Here is a 14,525-nt window from a genome sequence, read left to right as displayed (position 1 = left end):
ATGTTGCTTAATTATTGAGTATCATTAACATTATTAACCTAAAATTATAACCTAAAAAGGAAGCCAATAATGTTGCATTCGCTACTCATAGTGACCACAGGATTAAACCTCGTGCGTCACTCTTGTTTCGTGTCTTGATATGTTTTTCTTAAACCATATCGATTAGTCGACGCAAAAGTATACAACTCTATTTAAAAAATTATACAATTCTCGGCGTAGCATTGGATGAAAAAAATATTTGACATCATTTCCAAAATAGACAGCAGCCCAAAGCCTTTAACATTAGAACTATTAGATAGGTCAAACTGACCCATTTTTAATTTGTTCTGTTATAATTAGTGCACAAATATTAAGAAGATATACTTTTTGAGAAACAACTAAAACAATTCATTTAATAATACGTAAACTGAAATATAAATTAATAAATTATTTAAAATTATAATTATAGTATAAAATATAAGAATTTTAAAATGAGTCAATCTAACTGATCGATAATTCTAATATTTATTTCGCCTTCGCCTTTTTTACAATTTCGAATTGTTTTAAAAATAGAAGTGGTCCCAATACTATGAAACCCCCCACATTCCCCGAAACTAATGGAATTGCAATGTTTCCTATTAATACCTATATGCTATGAAGCAAGTCCAGAATTTTCGGTTCGGACAATTGTTTTGAAAGATAAGACATCTTGAAATATTGTAAAATATAACGTCCAACAATTAATTTATCTCCTTCTTCATAGTAAATAAGTATTTAATACGTTAATAAGTAAACATGAAGTAAAAATAATTATAAGGTATTTCATATTTCATAAGAGAAAATGAGTTACGAACATACGGTCACAAATGTTTCGTTACAAAGATGTCTATAACAAAAATTTCGAACTAGTAAATAACTTTTCTCCCTTGAGTATCCATGGTAACATTGAAGACATTAAACTGTACCATTCAGTTAAGTAGCTTCATACCAATATGTCAAAATCGAGTTGACATTTGAAAGGTAACAGACTCGATCTATCAATACTTTCCATTATACAGGGTGTACTGTAACATGTGGAACCTACTTCAGAAGCGAATAAAGTACACGAAAGTAGTCAATAAAGTTGATCTGAACATATGTCTCATTAAACCTTATTTGAAAGTTATAACCATCTTTGAATTGTAATAAAGCTAGTTATGGTACACCTTATATAATTACAAAAACGGCCATTTTAAACAAGAATACAACTAACCGATCGAATCGATCGTAATGCTATGTTTATACAACATCGTGTCTACATTTTTAGTCATATAATGCGCTGATACCATTTGTTGCTATAAAAATTCTATACATATTGATTGTGAAATAATCATTATTATTTACATAGGATTGCCTGGTGAAAAGGGTGAACGCGGTGACGCTGGACTGGACGGGCATCACGGAGCGCCAGGGTACCCTGGAATGCATGGACAACGTGGAGAAAAAGGAAGGCAAGGAAAACCTGGTATTGTTGGACCTAGAGGATTGGAAGGTGATAGCGGAAGACCAGGAATAGCTGGATCTCAAGGACCAAAAGGCGAAAAAGGACGACTTATAGTGCCGGGAAATTTAATCGGACAACCTGGCGATTTTGGTGACAAAGGTTTTCCCGGTCCGGAAGGACCAAGGGGTTTAAAAGGCAAAGTTGGCATAAGTGGTGATGCGGGCCCGCCAGGTCCCAAGGGAGAAAAGGTTAGAAAATATCTTCAAACGTATAATACTTATGCAATTAATACATTGCGGACTAAACATTCAATTTCCAGGCATACTTACTACTAGATTTACGAACATTTATTGTACAGTTTATTTTATTGGTCTTAGAAAACCTGATATTTGTTGATCTAGATTTTGGAAATTAGAAGTTTGAACATTAGACAATTAAAATACACATTTAAGTTATTGCATCAATCGAAATCGACATAAGCATTTACTAAATAATGTTTGTAAAATTTAACATGCGTCAAATTTACACGTTCCGTAAACTTAGTGTTAACAAACATCTATTTCCTTCGCACAAAATATTTTGAAGTTACTTATGATTTATCTAAAGTTGGGAATCATTGTGTTATTAATAAAAAGTACTAAAACTAATATAAAGAATTCTTAACACCAGAACTATCCATCATTTATTACAGTTGATACGTAATCTTCATTTGCAAAAGTTATACCTAACAGTAAATCTTTTTCAGCGTTTTCAGATATTCATTATAGTATTCAAGTGGAACTATTTGTGTCTAAAATCTTTCCAAATATTCAAGGTTTTTGAGATATCAATAATTGCGAAATTATACAAATAAAAGGATATCAATAAGAAATTCGTAATATAATACATTATATTTTTCATAGATATTAATTTCATACTATTATTATAAAACTTTTCAATTTGTGCAAAAGACATCGTACAATATTCTACCTATGCACATTTTAAAGGGTGAAACTTTATTTCTTTTATTTTAATGTTAATAGTCTCTTTTTAATACTGTGTTGATGTTATTTAATGGTACTTCTATAACGATAATTCTTTATTTCTAGGGTGATCATGGTATGCCAGGAATCCCTGGCAGAGACGGTCTTCCAGGTTTGGACGGCATACCTGGTGAAAAAGGTGACGACGCGCAGATACCAATGGAATATTTGAAAGGAGATCCAGGATTCCCGGGCATTCCGGGATTTAAGGGCGCGCTAGGTGAAAAAGGAAGCAAAGGTCTACCCGGAGCAGCCTCTTCGGAACACGATATAGACATAACGGGAGACAAAGGATTCAAAGGAGAAGTCGGTTTCCCAGGTGAGAAGTTACGGAAGCTGTAACTACTTGTTTTAAATAGGATGACTAAATGGGTCGTGTAACACTTTAAAAATCTAATTTTCAAACTCAAGTGGCAGAAACTCTGAAAATGGAATCAAAAGAAAGTGTCATTTTGGCAAAAATGTATCTACGCAACAGAAATCAAACTCTTCTATTGCATTTCTATTCTTGTATCTAACACTCAGTTTATAATAATATTACTTAACGAAAGATTCTTGTATTGTAGCAGTAAAGTCGACTAATTTTTCGGTATTATTTTTGTTGGGAAAATTATTAACTTTAAACAAATTTTTTTATTTGTTTTGTTATCACGATAGAATCAAATCGTATACAATCTTTATCAACATTTTCGGCAATGTGGCAATTATTGATGTGTACTGCAGCACTTACAATAATGATCAGAATCTAAAAAACACAAATTTGTTGAAGTTATATAAAGCTTATGCTGAGACTATACTAATTTCTGACAAAAGTTACAAAACAATAGACATGATTTTTCCTTTTTCATATAAAGAAAAAAATTGATGTAAATCATAAAAATTTCAAATATTACCAATATCATAATCAAAACTATTGTAAATGTTTATATAATCGTACTATAGACTACAAAACGACATCAATTTTTCGTGTGTGTGAAATTTTGAAGAAATTATGTTCAGATATCATAGCAGTCGTTTAAAACGAAACATTATAATTAACATGCACCAACTTTGTTCATATAAAAAATTTCTAAGTACAAATTTCACTGTATATTCTTAAAATTCGGATAAATATGGATCTAAAATGTTTACTTTGTAATTTTGGTACTTTTTAATGTAGTTCCAATTTAAATATTATCAGAAAATGACTTACACAAATAAGAATAGCTCCTTAAATCTGATACGCTGTATGTTAAAATTTATGCAGATTTCTAATACTGGATGTTTAAGTACTTATACAAATTTATTAAAACATTGCGGTATTACAAGGGAAAAGAAAGTTCGAAAAGTTACGGATAAAATGTTTGTAGGAGAGGACGGTGCAAAAGGTGCTCAAGGACGAGCAGGTGACGAGGGATACGCGGGCCCTCCAGGATATCCTGGATCTCCGGGTATATCACTTCAAGGTTCCAAAGGATTAAAGGGATACCCCGGAATGCCAGGAGATCAAGGACCACGTGGTACACCAGGTACACCAGGATCACAAGGACCTGTTGGTTTTCCAGTAAGTACAGTAAAAATTGAAATCTTTCATACAGTCTATTTTAATCTTTAAAGACTATCATGGGTAATATTTTACTTTATATTTAGATAGCAGAAATGTGGTATCCTTTGATAACAGTTTTAAAGATTAAAAAGAATGCTTTAATAATAGCAGGTTATTTTACAGTTATAGTTTTATTTTTGAATTCAAAATATTTATACATTGAGTTGTGTTGATCATCTAGTAAAACTATAGAAATAAGAAGGACTATTGAACATGTCCTATTATTTGTGCTCAAACATACATAAGTATTATATATCATCATATGTAGTCTATACGTATCCGTGGATATTAATAATAACAAATACCTATACAAGAACAGAAATTAATTATACTATTAATGCTTATGTGCAACATATATGAATAAACTTTATACACAAAAAAGTTTTGTATATTTGCTAAGCCAGACATAATCTACTTATAAAAAAATTATTATCGATATGTTGCGATATTATACAATTTTCAAGAATAAAATTGATCTTACTCTTAAAACTTCGCTTGCCCTGTATAATATACGACATCATAGTGTGTAGTATATGGAATAACCAGAAAAAAGCACACACGAAAAATGCGTACATGTATAAAATCGCACGGAAAAAACAACACATGGAAAAAGCGCACAATGTAAAGTACGCACAGATCATAAACCACACATATATGAATTGTGCAATTGTAAAGCAAAAGCGAAGGCGGCGGAGGAGTTCCGTATATTTACTGAATTATTTTAAAAAAGTACTTAGTGTTAAACGAATTATTTATTGTTCTGCAATTCTTCTTGAATGCGACAGTTTTCTCCGAACAATATAACTCCAAAGTAATTTTTATTATTATTGCAAGTTTTACATAGGCAATAGAATTTTTGTTATTTCGTGGAAATTTATTTTTAATCTGAACAGTCAAAAGACAGTGAAACGTTTTAACGATAAAATCTTAAAAAGTTCAAAAACTGGAGTTAGTCGATTTGGCAAATGAGCCATGCATATCTTACTTCCTCGTATTCTGTCTCATTTGCGATATTGGTTTACGCAAATCGATAACGAGGCGTCAACATTCATCGCGAGTGACCGTATCCCTTCGCCGAACTTGCCTTTCCTGTTCGTAGGACATGTGAAGAAACGTCGTCTGTGAACTGTACATATGCGTATTTTCGGGTGCACTTTTTCATGTAACTGAATGTAATATAACGTGTAAATTATAACGTGTATATAACGTGTATAGTTTCTTCACTATAGCTTACGTGATCTAATTTCACTGATTTACGATTCAGGGTCGCGTAGGTAACAAAGGTGATCGGGGTGATATAGGCACAAATCAGACGTACGGTGACATCGGAGAACAAGGTGCATGGGGTCAAAAGGGAGAGATCGGAGATCCTGGTCCAATGGGCTTTCGCGGTAGGCCCGGAATAGAGGGATCGAAAGGCGTCATAGGTAGCAAAGGAGCTCCCGGTTTAGCCGGTTTGCCTGGTCTTCAGGTAATATTACATGATCGTGAACAGAAATGAGAGAAAAGATTTTGTTTTCGGATTTAACGGATCAAATCGGTCGACAGGGAGCTAAAGGTCAGCGAGGAGACAGTGTACAAGGTACTCGAGGTATCCCGGGAATACCTGGTCAACCTGGAATGCCTGGCAGAATTGGAGAAATTGGTATTCGAGGTATGAAAATTTAAATTTAATATAGGACTGCTTATTTTGGAAGTGTTGTAAACCCAGTGTTTGAACAAATTATCCGTTTGTCTTAGTCAATTGAAATTTCCTTGCTAAATAGAATTACATTATTATATATTTTGAAATAGTGTGAGTTTGTTCATAAACCTGAATAATAATAATAGTCTAGTTTATTCTCCAAGGAACACTTTCTATAATAGGTTTAACATCTGCTTAAACGCATAAAATTCTGAATAAATTAAGTGAATATATCTGTGTGGATTTTTCAATCAATGGTAATGCAAACATTTCAATATCTCAAAATAAAAGAAAATGGACTTACACCACTATTAAAATATTCTGACCATATTTCATTCTTTTCTTCTTCTTTTTCTTCTTTTTCTTCTCCTACGTTTTACATCAAATCAACACTGGGGTTATTATCACCGTTGCTTGGTTGAGTCAGGTAAATTTGATTAAGTACAATATATTGATTTCTTTGGGGCTACTTATTGTATTTCTAATATGATGTTGTGACGTTAAGACTCTTCTATGATATGGTAAGTATATGGTTAATGGGTAGTGATTGATTTAGACATAGGTTACAGAGAGATCGATTTGTTTCTCTGTTTATATTATGTATTCGTTCTCCACTTTTAATGAGATACCTCGCTAATCAACGACTAAATGATTTTCGCTGGTGTTCAAAGTAAAAACAAATAGCCACGAAAAATAATTCCTTTCTAAAAATCATCTTCAAATTATCAATATCTTTTTACGAATTATGAAAACATCTAGTTTTTATGATTCTTCAGGGATCAGTAAGATAAATTTAACGATCATTACGATTTTTAGTTTTGAAAACTGCTTTATTTTTCTCGATTTTAGTTTTAATCAATTAGTTCACAATAGTAGACATCGAATACAAACTTGTTCTTTTTATTAAGGGTTTTATTAAAATGAAAATATAATGAAGGCATTGTGTTAGATTATTTTCATTCTAATCACACTTTTCCTCTTGTACTAAAATGATATAATAATGAATATCATAAATAATTTATTTAATAATATTTATTTGTGTAGATATTTGTTCTCAGCAGAATGTCAACATGATTTTTCTTATTACGTATATTTTACTTTCATTATTTTCTTTCATATTCCTGACAATTACATTGAAAATCATGGGTACTTCCAGAATACAGTTTTAAAGAATTATTTATAATTAGAGTTTACTTTTACATTTAAGAAACAACAATTATTGAAAATTGTTTACATTTTACTACTCAACGAAAAAAGGATATTTGATATGACATGAACGGTCATCTTCGTAACTCGACAAATAATAATAATTTAATTACAATTAAATAACTAATTATAAAAAAATAACAATTTACGAAACTATAGAAAATTTTATGCACTAAAAAGGAATACATTTTGAAATATCAACAATAAAAGAAGATTGAAATGTTTCTCTCTTAAAAATTCCTTCATTCAATTTGAAATTAAATTGCGAAAAATATGTCATATTTTATTATATGTTAAAACCTTTAAAATATTTTAAATTAGTTATACAGAAGATAATAAACAATTCTAAATTAAAAACATTAGAATACACAAAATTATCTTCTAAACTGTGTTCTTTCAAAATGTATAGTAAGTACTTAATAGAAATAATAATAGCCCTGAAATCTTTGAAACATCTCCAGGCCTAAAATACATTCGAAACCAGTGATTTCTTCAAACTTCTTTTTATTTTTCGCCATTCTAGTGCTGTGCAACTTAATCCGAGTACACGAAGCACCCTATATAAAATCGATAGACTCACGAAGAGTAATGTATAAATATACCTAATTAATGTACATTGCTCTTATTCTATACTGTAAAAGTTTTTTAAGAATATAAATATAAATATAAATATAAATATAAAAATAAAAATATTTATTAATAAAGATTGTGCGAAAAATATAAAGGAAATAAAAAACTCCTGAACCATTTTCACTCCTGTATCGAACGTAACTCGACATCAGCTTATTCATAGATACTCCCGTATCAAATCAAACTCGATATTTTAAAATTGTATTGTACTATTTTCAATATAACCAGTAACGAGCATTATTAACATTGCTTCCTATCCAACAATCCTTTAAAGTACACTTCAAATAAAACGCTTGCAGTAATACAAGGTTATTGAAAAGAAAATATAACCAAAACTCACAATGCAAAGAGGTAAAGTACAATAACAACATACAAGTTTGCAGGAATACTGAACACAGTTTTTATCGTTTCATCAACTTCTTTGATATTTTCAGGACCCGATGGGCCACCTGGATTCGATGGAATGAAGGGTTTGAAAGGAGAAGTCGGTTTCATTGGACGCAGAGGCGACGATGGTGAAGCTGGTCCAGTAGGATACCCGGGAAGAGATGGCATGCCAGGCCCACCAGGTCCTCCAGGTATTGATGGTGATCTTGGTGAATTCGGTGAACCTGGTCCTCCTGGCTGGCCTGGACAAGAAGGACTTCCAGGACTGCCTGGCAACAAAGGAGAGTCTGGAGACACTGGACCACCGGGTATACCCGGTATTATGGGTTTACCCGGATTTAAAGGCGCGTTTGGTGACATTGGTCCAGATGGACCTGATGGACCTCCAGGTGAAAACGCTTTTAGCGGACCACAAGGTGATATTGGTGAACCTGGTTTTATGGGAGAAATTGGAGCTCCCGGAATATCTGGCGTTGATGGTCGACCTGGTTTACCCGGTGAACCAGGCTTTGCTCTCGATGGTTTCAATGGTCCGCAGGGACAAAAAGGTGAGCCAGGTTACGATGGATTCCCCGGAATGCCCGGACCAAAGGTATGCATAAAGTGTAGCATGTGAAGAATAATTTTCACATTATTAACAGGTTGTAAAATAAAAAATGTTTTTGTTTTAGTCACTGTTATTGGAACTGTATTTTTTTTAAATAGTTTCTTTCCTGAAACTACTTTATTCATATATCACTATACGTAATCGACGCTTTTCTTATATCTCTGTGCCCACCTCTCTATGCATTGGCCAGATATGTTTCTTGAAAACGGTCTCAATTCTAATCCTTAACGGACTCCGGAAATATTTCAGTTTACTTATTGACAAAAAATACCGTCACATAGATAATAAGCGGAAACAAATCCACAAAAGTAACCTAACACAAGACTTAACATGTTAATTGTAAATATTACAACAATAACAGTGATAAAGATAATAAAAAGATTTTTGCCATCACATACGCGGTATTGAACCCAATAAGTAAAAGTGCCATGCTGCTTATATGGCGGCATTGCTTCGTTAAGGGTTAAATGTTTTGTTATAACCATTTTACTTGTTTACAAAATATGCGCGTGGGCACTACATATTCTTCAAAACATTATCACTTTAAAATGGAAATTTCAACATTTAACTAATATTTTTCATTCAGAAACTACTTATACTTTAATAATGATATTCGTATTTTTATGTTATCGATGATACAAGAATATAGATTAAATTGAATTTCTCATTCTAAGATGTACGATCCACCATCATATTTCGTATTTAATTTTTTTTATTCTTTTTAATATATAACATTAATCAGTTCTGTCGATTTCTGATTATTCATTAAATTACTGTTTAAACTGAACATTTTGTATGCAGGGAGAAATTGGTGATATGGGACCGGATGGTTTCAAAGGCCCAATGGGAGACTGGGGATTCCAGGGAAGACCTGGAGCACCTGGTATCCATGGTCTAAATGGTGTAAAAGGTGGACGTGGTCCATCTGGACCGCCCGGTCCAGCAGGCTTTAGGGGCAAACCGGGACTGGCTGGTGATCCAGGACAAATGGGTTTACCAGGTATGTATAGAATATAACATTATATAATTTGTATTTGATAACCTTATTTTTGTATGAGGATGAACTAAAAAGTTTTGTCTACGCTTAAATAAAAAATGAAGAGTACTACGTTTATGAAATAAGAACAAAAAGAAACTTTTATACTTTATTTTTAAAGCTACACATTTATTTGTCCGCCTATTGCAATACCTTTCCGTTAACGCTACATTCAATTTTATTTTATATTTTATAGTCCATTCGTGGCCGATTTTTTCACAGCAGAGTTCACCTTTTCATCAGAGTCTCACTGTACTCACATCGATATACTCGTCACTATAAATAATTTATATTCAGCTTTGCATTTCAATAGCAGAAATTTTCTCTACGGATAAAGATTCAATAACAATTCGTTGTTTGAACTTCCGGATGTGTGTTTATATCAGCGTACGCTAACTAGAAATAGTAAGGGTATATTCTAGTGCAACGGGTACTTTCTTTTACGCTTAGTTACCAATTATGTATGAAAATTCGATAAAAATCCTTGTAGAATGATTATAAATTTTTTTATTGAATAATATTTAAAAATGGCTGTCATAAAACACACCAATGTTGAGTAGGAGAAAAATAGGTTGCCATGATTTCAGCTGATTTCTGCTTATCTCGGACAAAAAAATCTAATTGATTCTCAAATAGTATGAATGTACATATTTAGCTATCGAGAAGAAAGAAATATATTGAAAATTGAAGAAATGGCGGTGCTTAGAATTCGAAGTTTCTCTTTTTCCATACTTTTTTGTTTTTAGGTAACTGTAGAAATAAAATAAAAATATATTTTGGCATGATTGAACTATCGACAATAGCTGCACACGTGGTGATGTCACATTGAAAATTTCACTTCAATTAGTGCGATAGTCTTTGAGCCATCGTGACACACAATTTGAAGAATGTAGTTTCCAGAGATGCGAATTTAAAGTTTTAATGACTTGTAGACAAGTTATGACCACACCGCACAAAAGTATCTTTAACTTCGTTATTTTTCGAATATCGCTATAAAATTTTAAAAGCACATTTTTAAAGAATTATATTTTCGATATATCAAGTAAAAAAAGAATTATTGATATATCACACAAGAATACTTCCTTAAAGCACCTGCATATGCTGGGGGTGCTGCAATGAAGAAGAGATACAGTGGATATTGTCTTACTAGACGGAATTAGATTTGTCCAGATTTTCCTACTGTCACTAGAGGTATCACAATGTAGACAAAACTTTGCAGTCCACACTCGTAGAATCTACCTATTACTGGCAAGATATAGTGACATAAGTAAAGATAGTGAGATGTCAAGTGGATTAATTAGTTAAATAATTTTTGTTCAACACATTCATTACGAATATAACTGATCGATCCCATCAACACCGACAAAGGAACTTAGTTCTCATTGTAGTATCAGTGAGACCAATCATTCCCGCGTATTGTATTATACTAATTTATTATACTAATATTCAGTAGTTTGCATTTAACTAAAAAGCCTTTGACACCGGATATACATCCAGTCAGATTAGTTAAGAACGAATTCATTAACTAATTAACTGCATTTGTCAAGTTTCACATCATCTTAAAAACTAAAATATTATCTACTAATTTGTTCAGCAATGAATTATTTATCCTTTTAAATAAGGACATAATTCTTCGTTAGTTTGCCTTAGTTTTTCATTAAAATATATCATAGATATTTACATTGCTCTATGTTTGACATATACTCGTTATTGCATCATTTCGTTACGCACCCCATGAAAGACTTATAAACTTTGCAATTTATAACTATATTCCATAGTTAATAGGTTAATGTGATTTTTGTTTAGGAATGCCCGGTGAAGTAGGTCCCCGAGGTATGCCTGGTTTGATGGGTTCACCCGGACAGAAGGGGTACACGGGTGAACCAGGCTTCCCATCATTCGCTGAAGCAGAAAAAGGTGACTTTGGAAATCCTGGTCTTGATGGCCTTCAAGGTCCAAAAGGAGAGACAGGTGACGAAGGATACATAGGAGTATCTGGTCGAAAGGTAATGAACTAATGGCGTTAGTACTGACATTTATTCGTTATCAATCCATACATTGACTGCCATGACGATCATCGAATACTGGTGGTACTAACTCATTTAAAGACGATTATTGCAAAATAAATATTAGTATGTAACCATTTTTCGTAACGAAAACAAATAGATAATAGTATAAAGTAAGGACTTCACTATTGTATTAATAATTGTTAGTAATAACATTTACCTCTGCCACGAATAAAATAAATGATACTTAATGGTATGAGGTGTTTTGTAATTGAAGAAATAAATGGGAGAAAGTAATTCTTTGCACTTTAAAAAACGCGACTTTTAAAAATACATACACATTTGCTTTTGTTTTTCGTCAAACTTAAAAAATATAAAATAATTGATAAATCACTTTTGTAGCTTATGATCTTGGTTTGAAAATAGAAAAGATTCTTTATTCCAATCCAATTATTGAATACGAAATTACTTTGATAATAATTGATTACTTTATTCACTACACAAACTGACATTTACAAATCTATATAACAATATTTATACGAATGATCTTAGGGTGAAAGAGGTGATGTAGGGTTCTATGGGTCCGATGGATTCCCAGGATTATCGGGATTGCCAGGTCTCCCTGGTAACCGAGGACCTCCAGGTTTACCAGGTAAAAATAAAACGCTCAGTCGTTAACAAAATTACGGATGAATGTTCTTAATATTATTTTAATGTGAATATAATCTTAATACAATGAAATATAATACTTCAGGATTAGATGGAGGATACGCTGAGCCAGGCGAAGATGGACGACCCGGATTGGATGGTACACCTGGCACCCCAGGTATCCCTGGACAAAAGGGCGCTCCTGGAGAATATGGACCAAACGGTCCCAAAGGAATTCGTGGAGAGCCCGGTTTCAGTTTCCGTGGCCCGAAAGGACTTCCTGGAAATCAAGGTCAGTATTTTTTATCCCTATCTTAACACTAGGTTTACGAACGTTTATTGTACAGTTTATTCTGTTATTCCTGGCAAAATGTATATTCGTCCGTTCAGACCTTAGAAATTACGGATTTTAACACTTAACGGACCGGTATACCAAAATATAAATTATTACTTCCTTATTATGCTTTACATATTTTGTTAATTAGGTCCAAAAGGTTTCGCGGGTTATCCTGGAGCTCCAGGTTTGCAAGGATTACCAACCCTCCCTGGACTACCAGGGCGAAAAGGATATCCAGGAGACACCGGTTTACCTGGTATCACTATCAAAGGACAGTCTGGAGAACCAGGATTGCCCGGAGTTAATGGAAGATTAGGACGCAAAGGTGAAAGGGGTGATTCAGGTCTCCCTGGATTTATGGGGCTGCCCGGAGTCAAAGGAGAACGTGGTGATCATGGAGAACCTGGTTTACCTGGACTGGACGGACCTTCAGGCCCACAAGTCAGTCCTTTTTGTATACCCTTTGCTTTATAATAAAGTAGTAAATGGAATATGCAGCTAAAACATTCATACCTCCGATTAGGAATTAAAAGATATTTAAAAATATTTTATTCTTGCAATATATATATTGGAGTTATATACACAATATTAATTTACTATTTAAAAGTGTAAACAATTTCTAAACTGATGTAATATTTATTCTTTATGTCATTAATAGAATTATGTTTTAAATTACATAAAATTAATTACTACTCGCATACACATTAGATAACACATTGAACAATTTAATTTATTTTGAATATACAATAACATAAAAATCAGTAATTCTTATGTATCAAAATTAATCGCTACTATAGAACAAAATATTTACATTATAAAAAGTTGAAAAGTTTGTATTGAGTAGAAAATTATTTATAAATTATATCAATTACTTTGTAATTCTATTCCTTATTTTTAAATTTCCCATTTGAGTACAAAATAATATTTTTATAATGTAATTTCAAAAATCAACAACTAAATTGAATGTTCTTTATTCGAATTATTGAATTAATTGTAAAGATAAAAACATAATGTTATCAGACTTCATTAATTTTTCTATGTTTCACACATTTCTTAATTTATTATATATTTATTAGTGTTTTCTCAATCCTCCATACTCAACAGGGACCAAAAGGAGATCGCGGTATAAATCCATTCTCGCCAATTCCCAGAAAAGGAATGCCCGGTGATATAGGACCCATAGGATTACCAGGTACAATAAGTTATTCCAACAATTGTACAAATAAAACAAAATCACTTTGATAAAATGACTTATTACGTTTAAGTTACTGCTTTAAAAATTCTATTTAACCCTTGAGTGGTCACACGGATAATAGTTCTTATCTATCAAATTGAAAACATGAGACATCTTTTTTCTGTTGGTGGGTTCGGGTCTGTATTATAAGGTTCATTTTAGAGGGTATACTCATTATCTTTGTTTAATCTCAAGTTGAAAACGCTTAAAGACGTCACAGTAGTATTAAGAGTACATGATGTCCAAGTATCGTGTTTAATTGGAAAACTAACAGTGCATGACAATTGTCATCCACGTGACCGCTCACATTAAAAATGTGTACGTGACTACTCGAGGATTAACTCAATAAAATTGATAATTTAATTTTAAATTCAAATCTAATCAATACGACTCTTTTTATAGGTTTCCCTGGGCTGCAAGGAATATTGGGTGAACCTGGTAGAGACGGATTTCCTGGAAGGCCAGGAGAAGAAGGAATGATGGGTTTACCAGGACCTCAAGGACCAGAAGGTAAAGAAGGTCCTGAAGGTTATCCTGGTCTTCCTGGTCCAGTTGGTCGACAAGGACTTCCAGGTATAGTAACTATTAATTGATAAAATAGATTTTTGTTGCGACAATAAGTTTCAGTTACGCTGTGTTTGCATAACAATTTTATTCTGTAGTCGGTAAAAAGATCAATAC

General features: G+C 32.6%; 1 protein-coding gene across 1 annotated transcript in view; it reads left to right on the top strand.

Annotated features, from left to right (window-relative positions):
- LOC116424750 (uncharacterized) overlaps positions 1–14,525 on the top strand; it is a 119,183-nt gene that overhangs the window by 97,402 nt on the left and 7,256 nt on the right. The window contains exons 12-24 of the mRNA XM_076368040.1: positions 1,367–1,710; positions 2,551–2,803; positions 3,834–4,027; positions 5,334–5,540; positions 5,618–5,723; positions 8,024–8,568; positions 9,385–9,583; positions 11,426–11,625; positions 12,178–12,277; positions 12,380–12,565; positions 12,759–13,051; positions 13,715–13,802; positions 14,247–14,417. Of these exons, the coding sequence (XP_076224155.1) occupies positions 1,367–1,710; positions 2,551–2,803; positions 3,834–4,027; positions 5,334–5,540; positions 5,618–5,723; positions 8,024–8,568; positions 9,385–9,583; positions 11,426–11,625; positions 12,178–12,277; positions 12,380–12,565; positions 12,759–13,051; positions 13,715–13,802; positions 14,247–14,417 (2,886 nt within the window). The remainder of the gene's footprint in view (positions 1–1,366; positions 1,711–2,550; positions 2,804–3,833; positions 4,028–5,333; positions 5,541–5,617; positions 5,724–8,023; positions 8,569–9,384; positions 9,584–11,425; positions 11,626–12,177; positions 12,278–12,379; positions 12,566–12,758; positions 13,052–13,714; positions 13,803–14,246; positions 14,418–14,525) is intronic.

The sequence above is a fragment of the Nomia melanderi genome, chromosome 5 (genome assembly GCF_051020985.1).
Source record: "Nomia melanderi isolate GNS246 chromosome 5, iyNomMela1, whole genome shotgun sequence".
In the NCBI taxonomy this organism is placed as follows: Eukaryota; Metazoa; Arthropoda; class Insecta; order Hymenoptera; family Halictidae; genus Nomia; species Nomia melanderi.
This window is presented reverse-complemented; position numbering and strand designations above follow the sequence as displayed.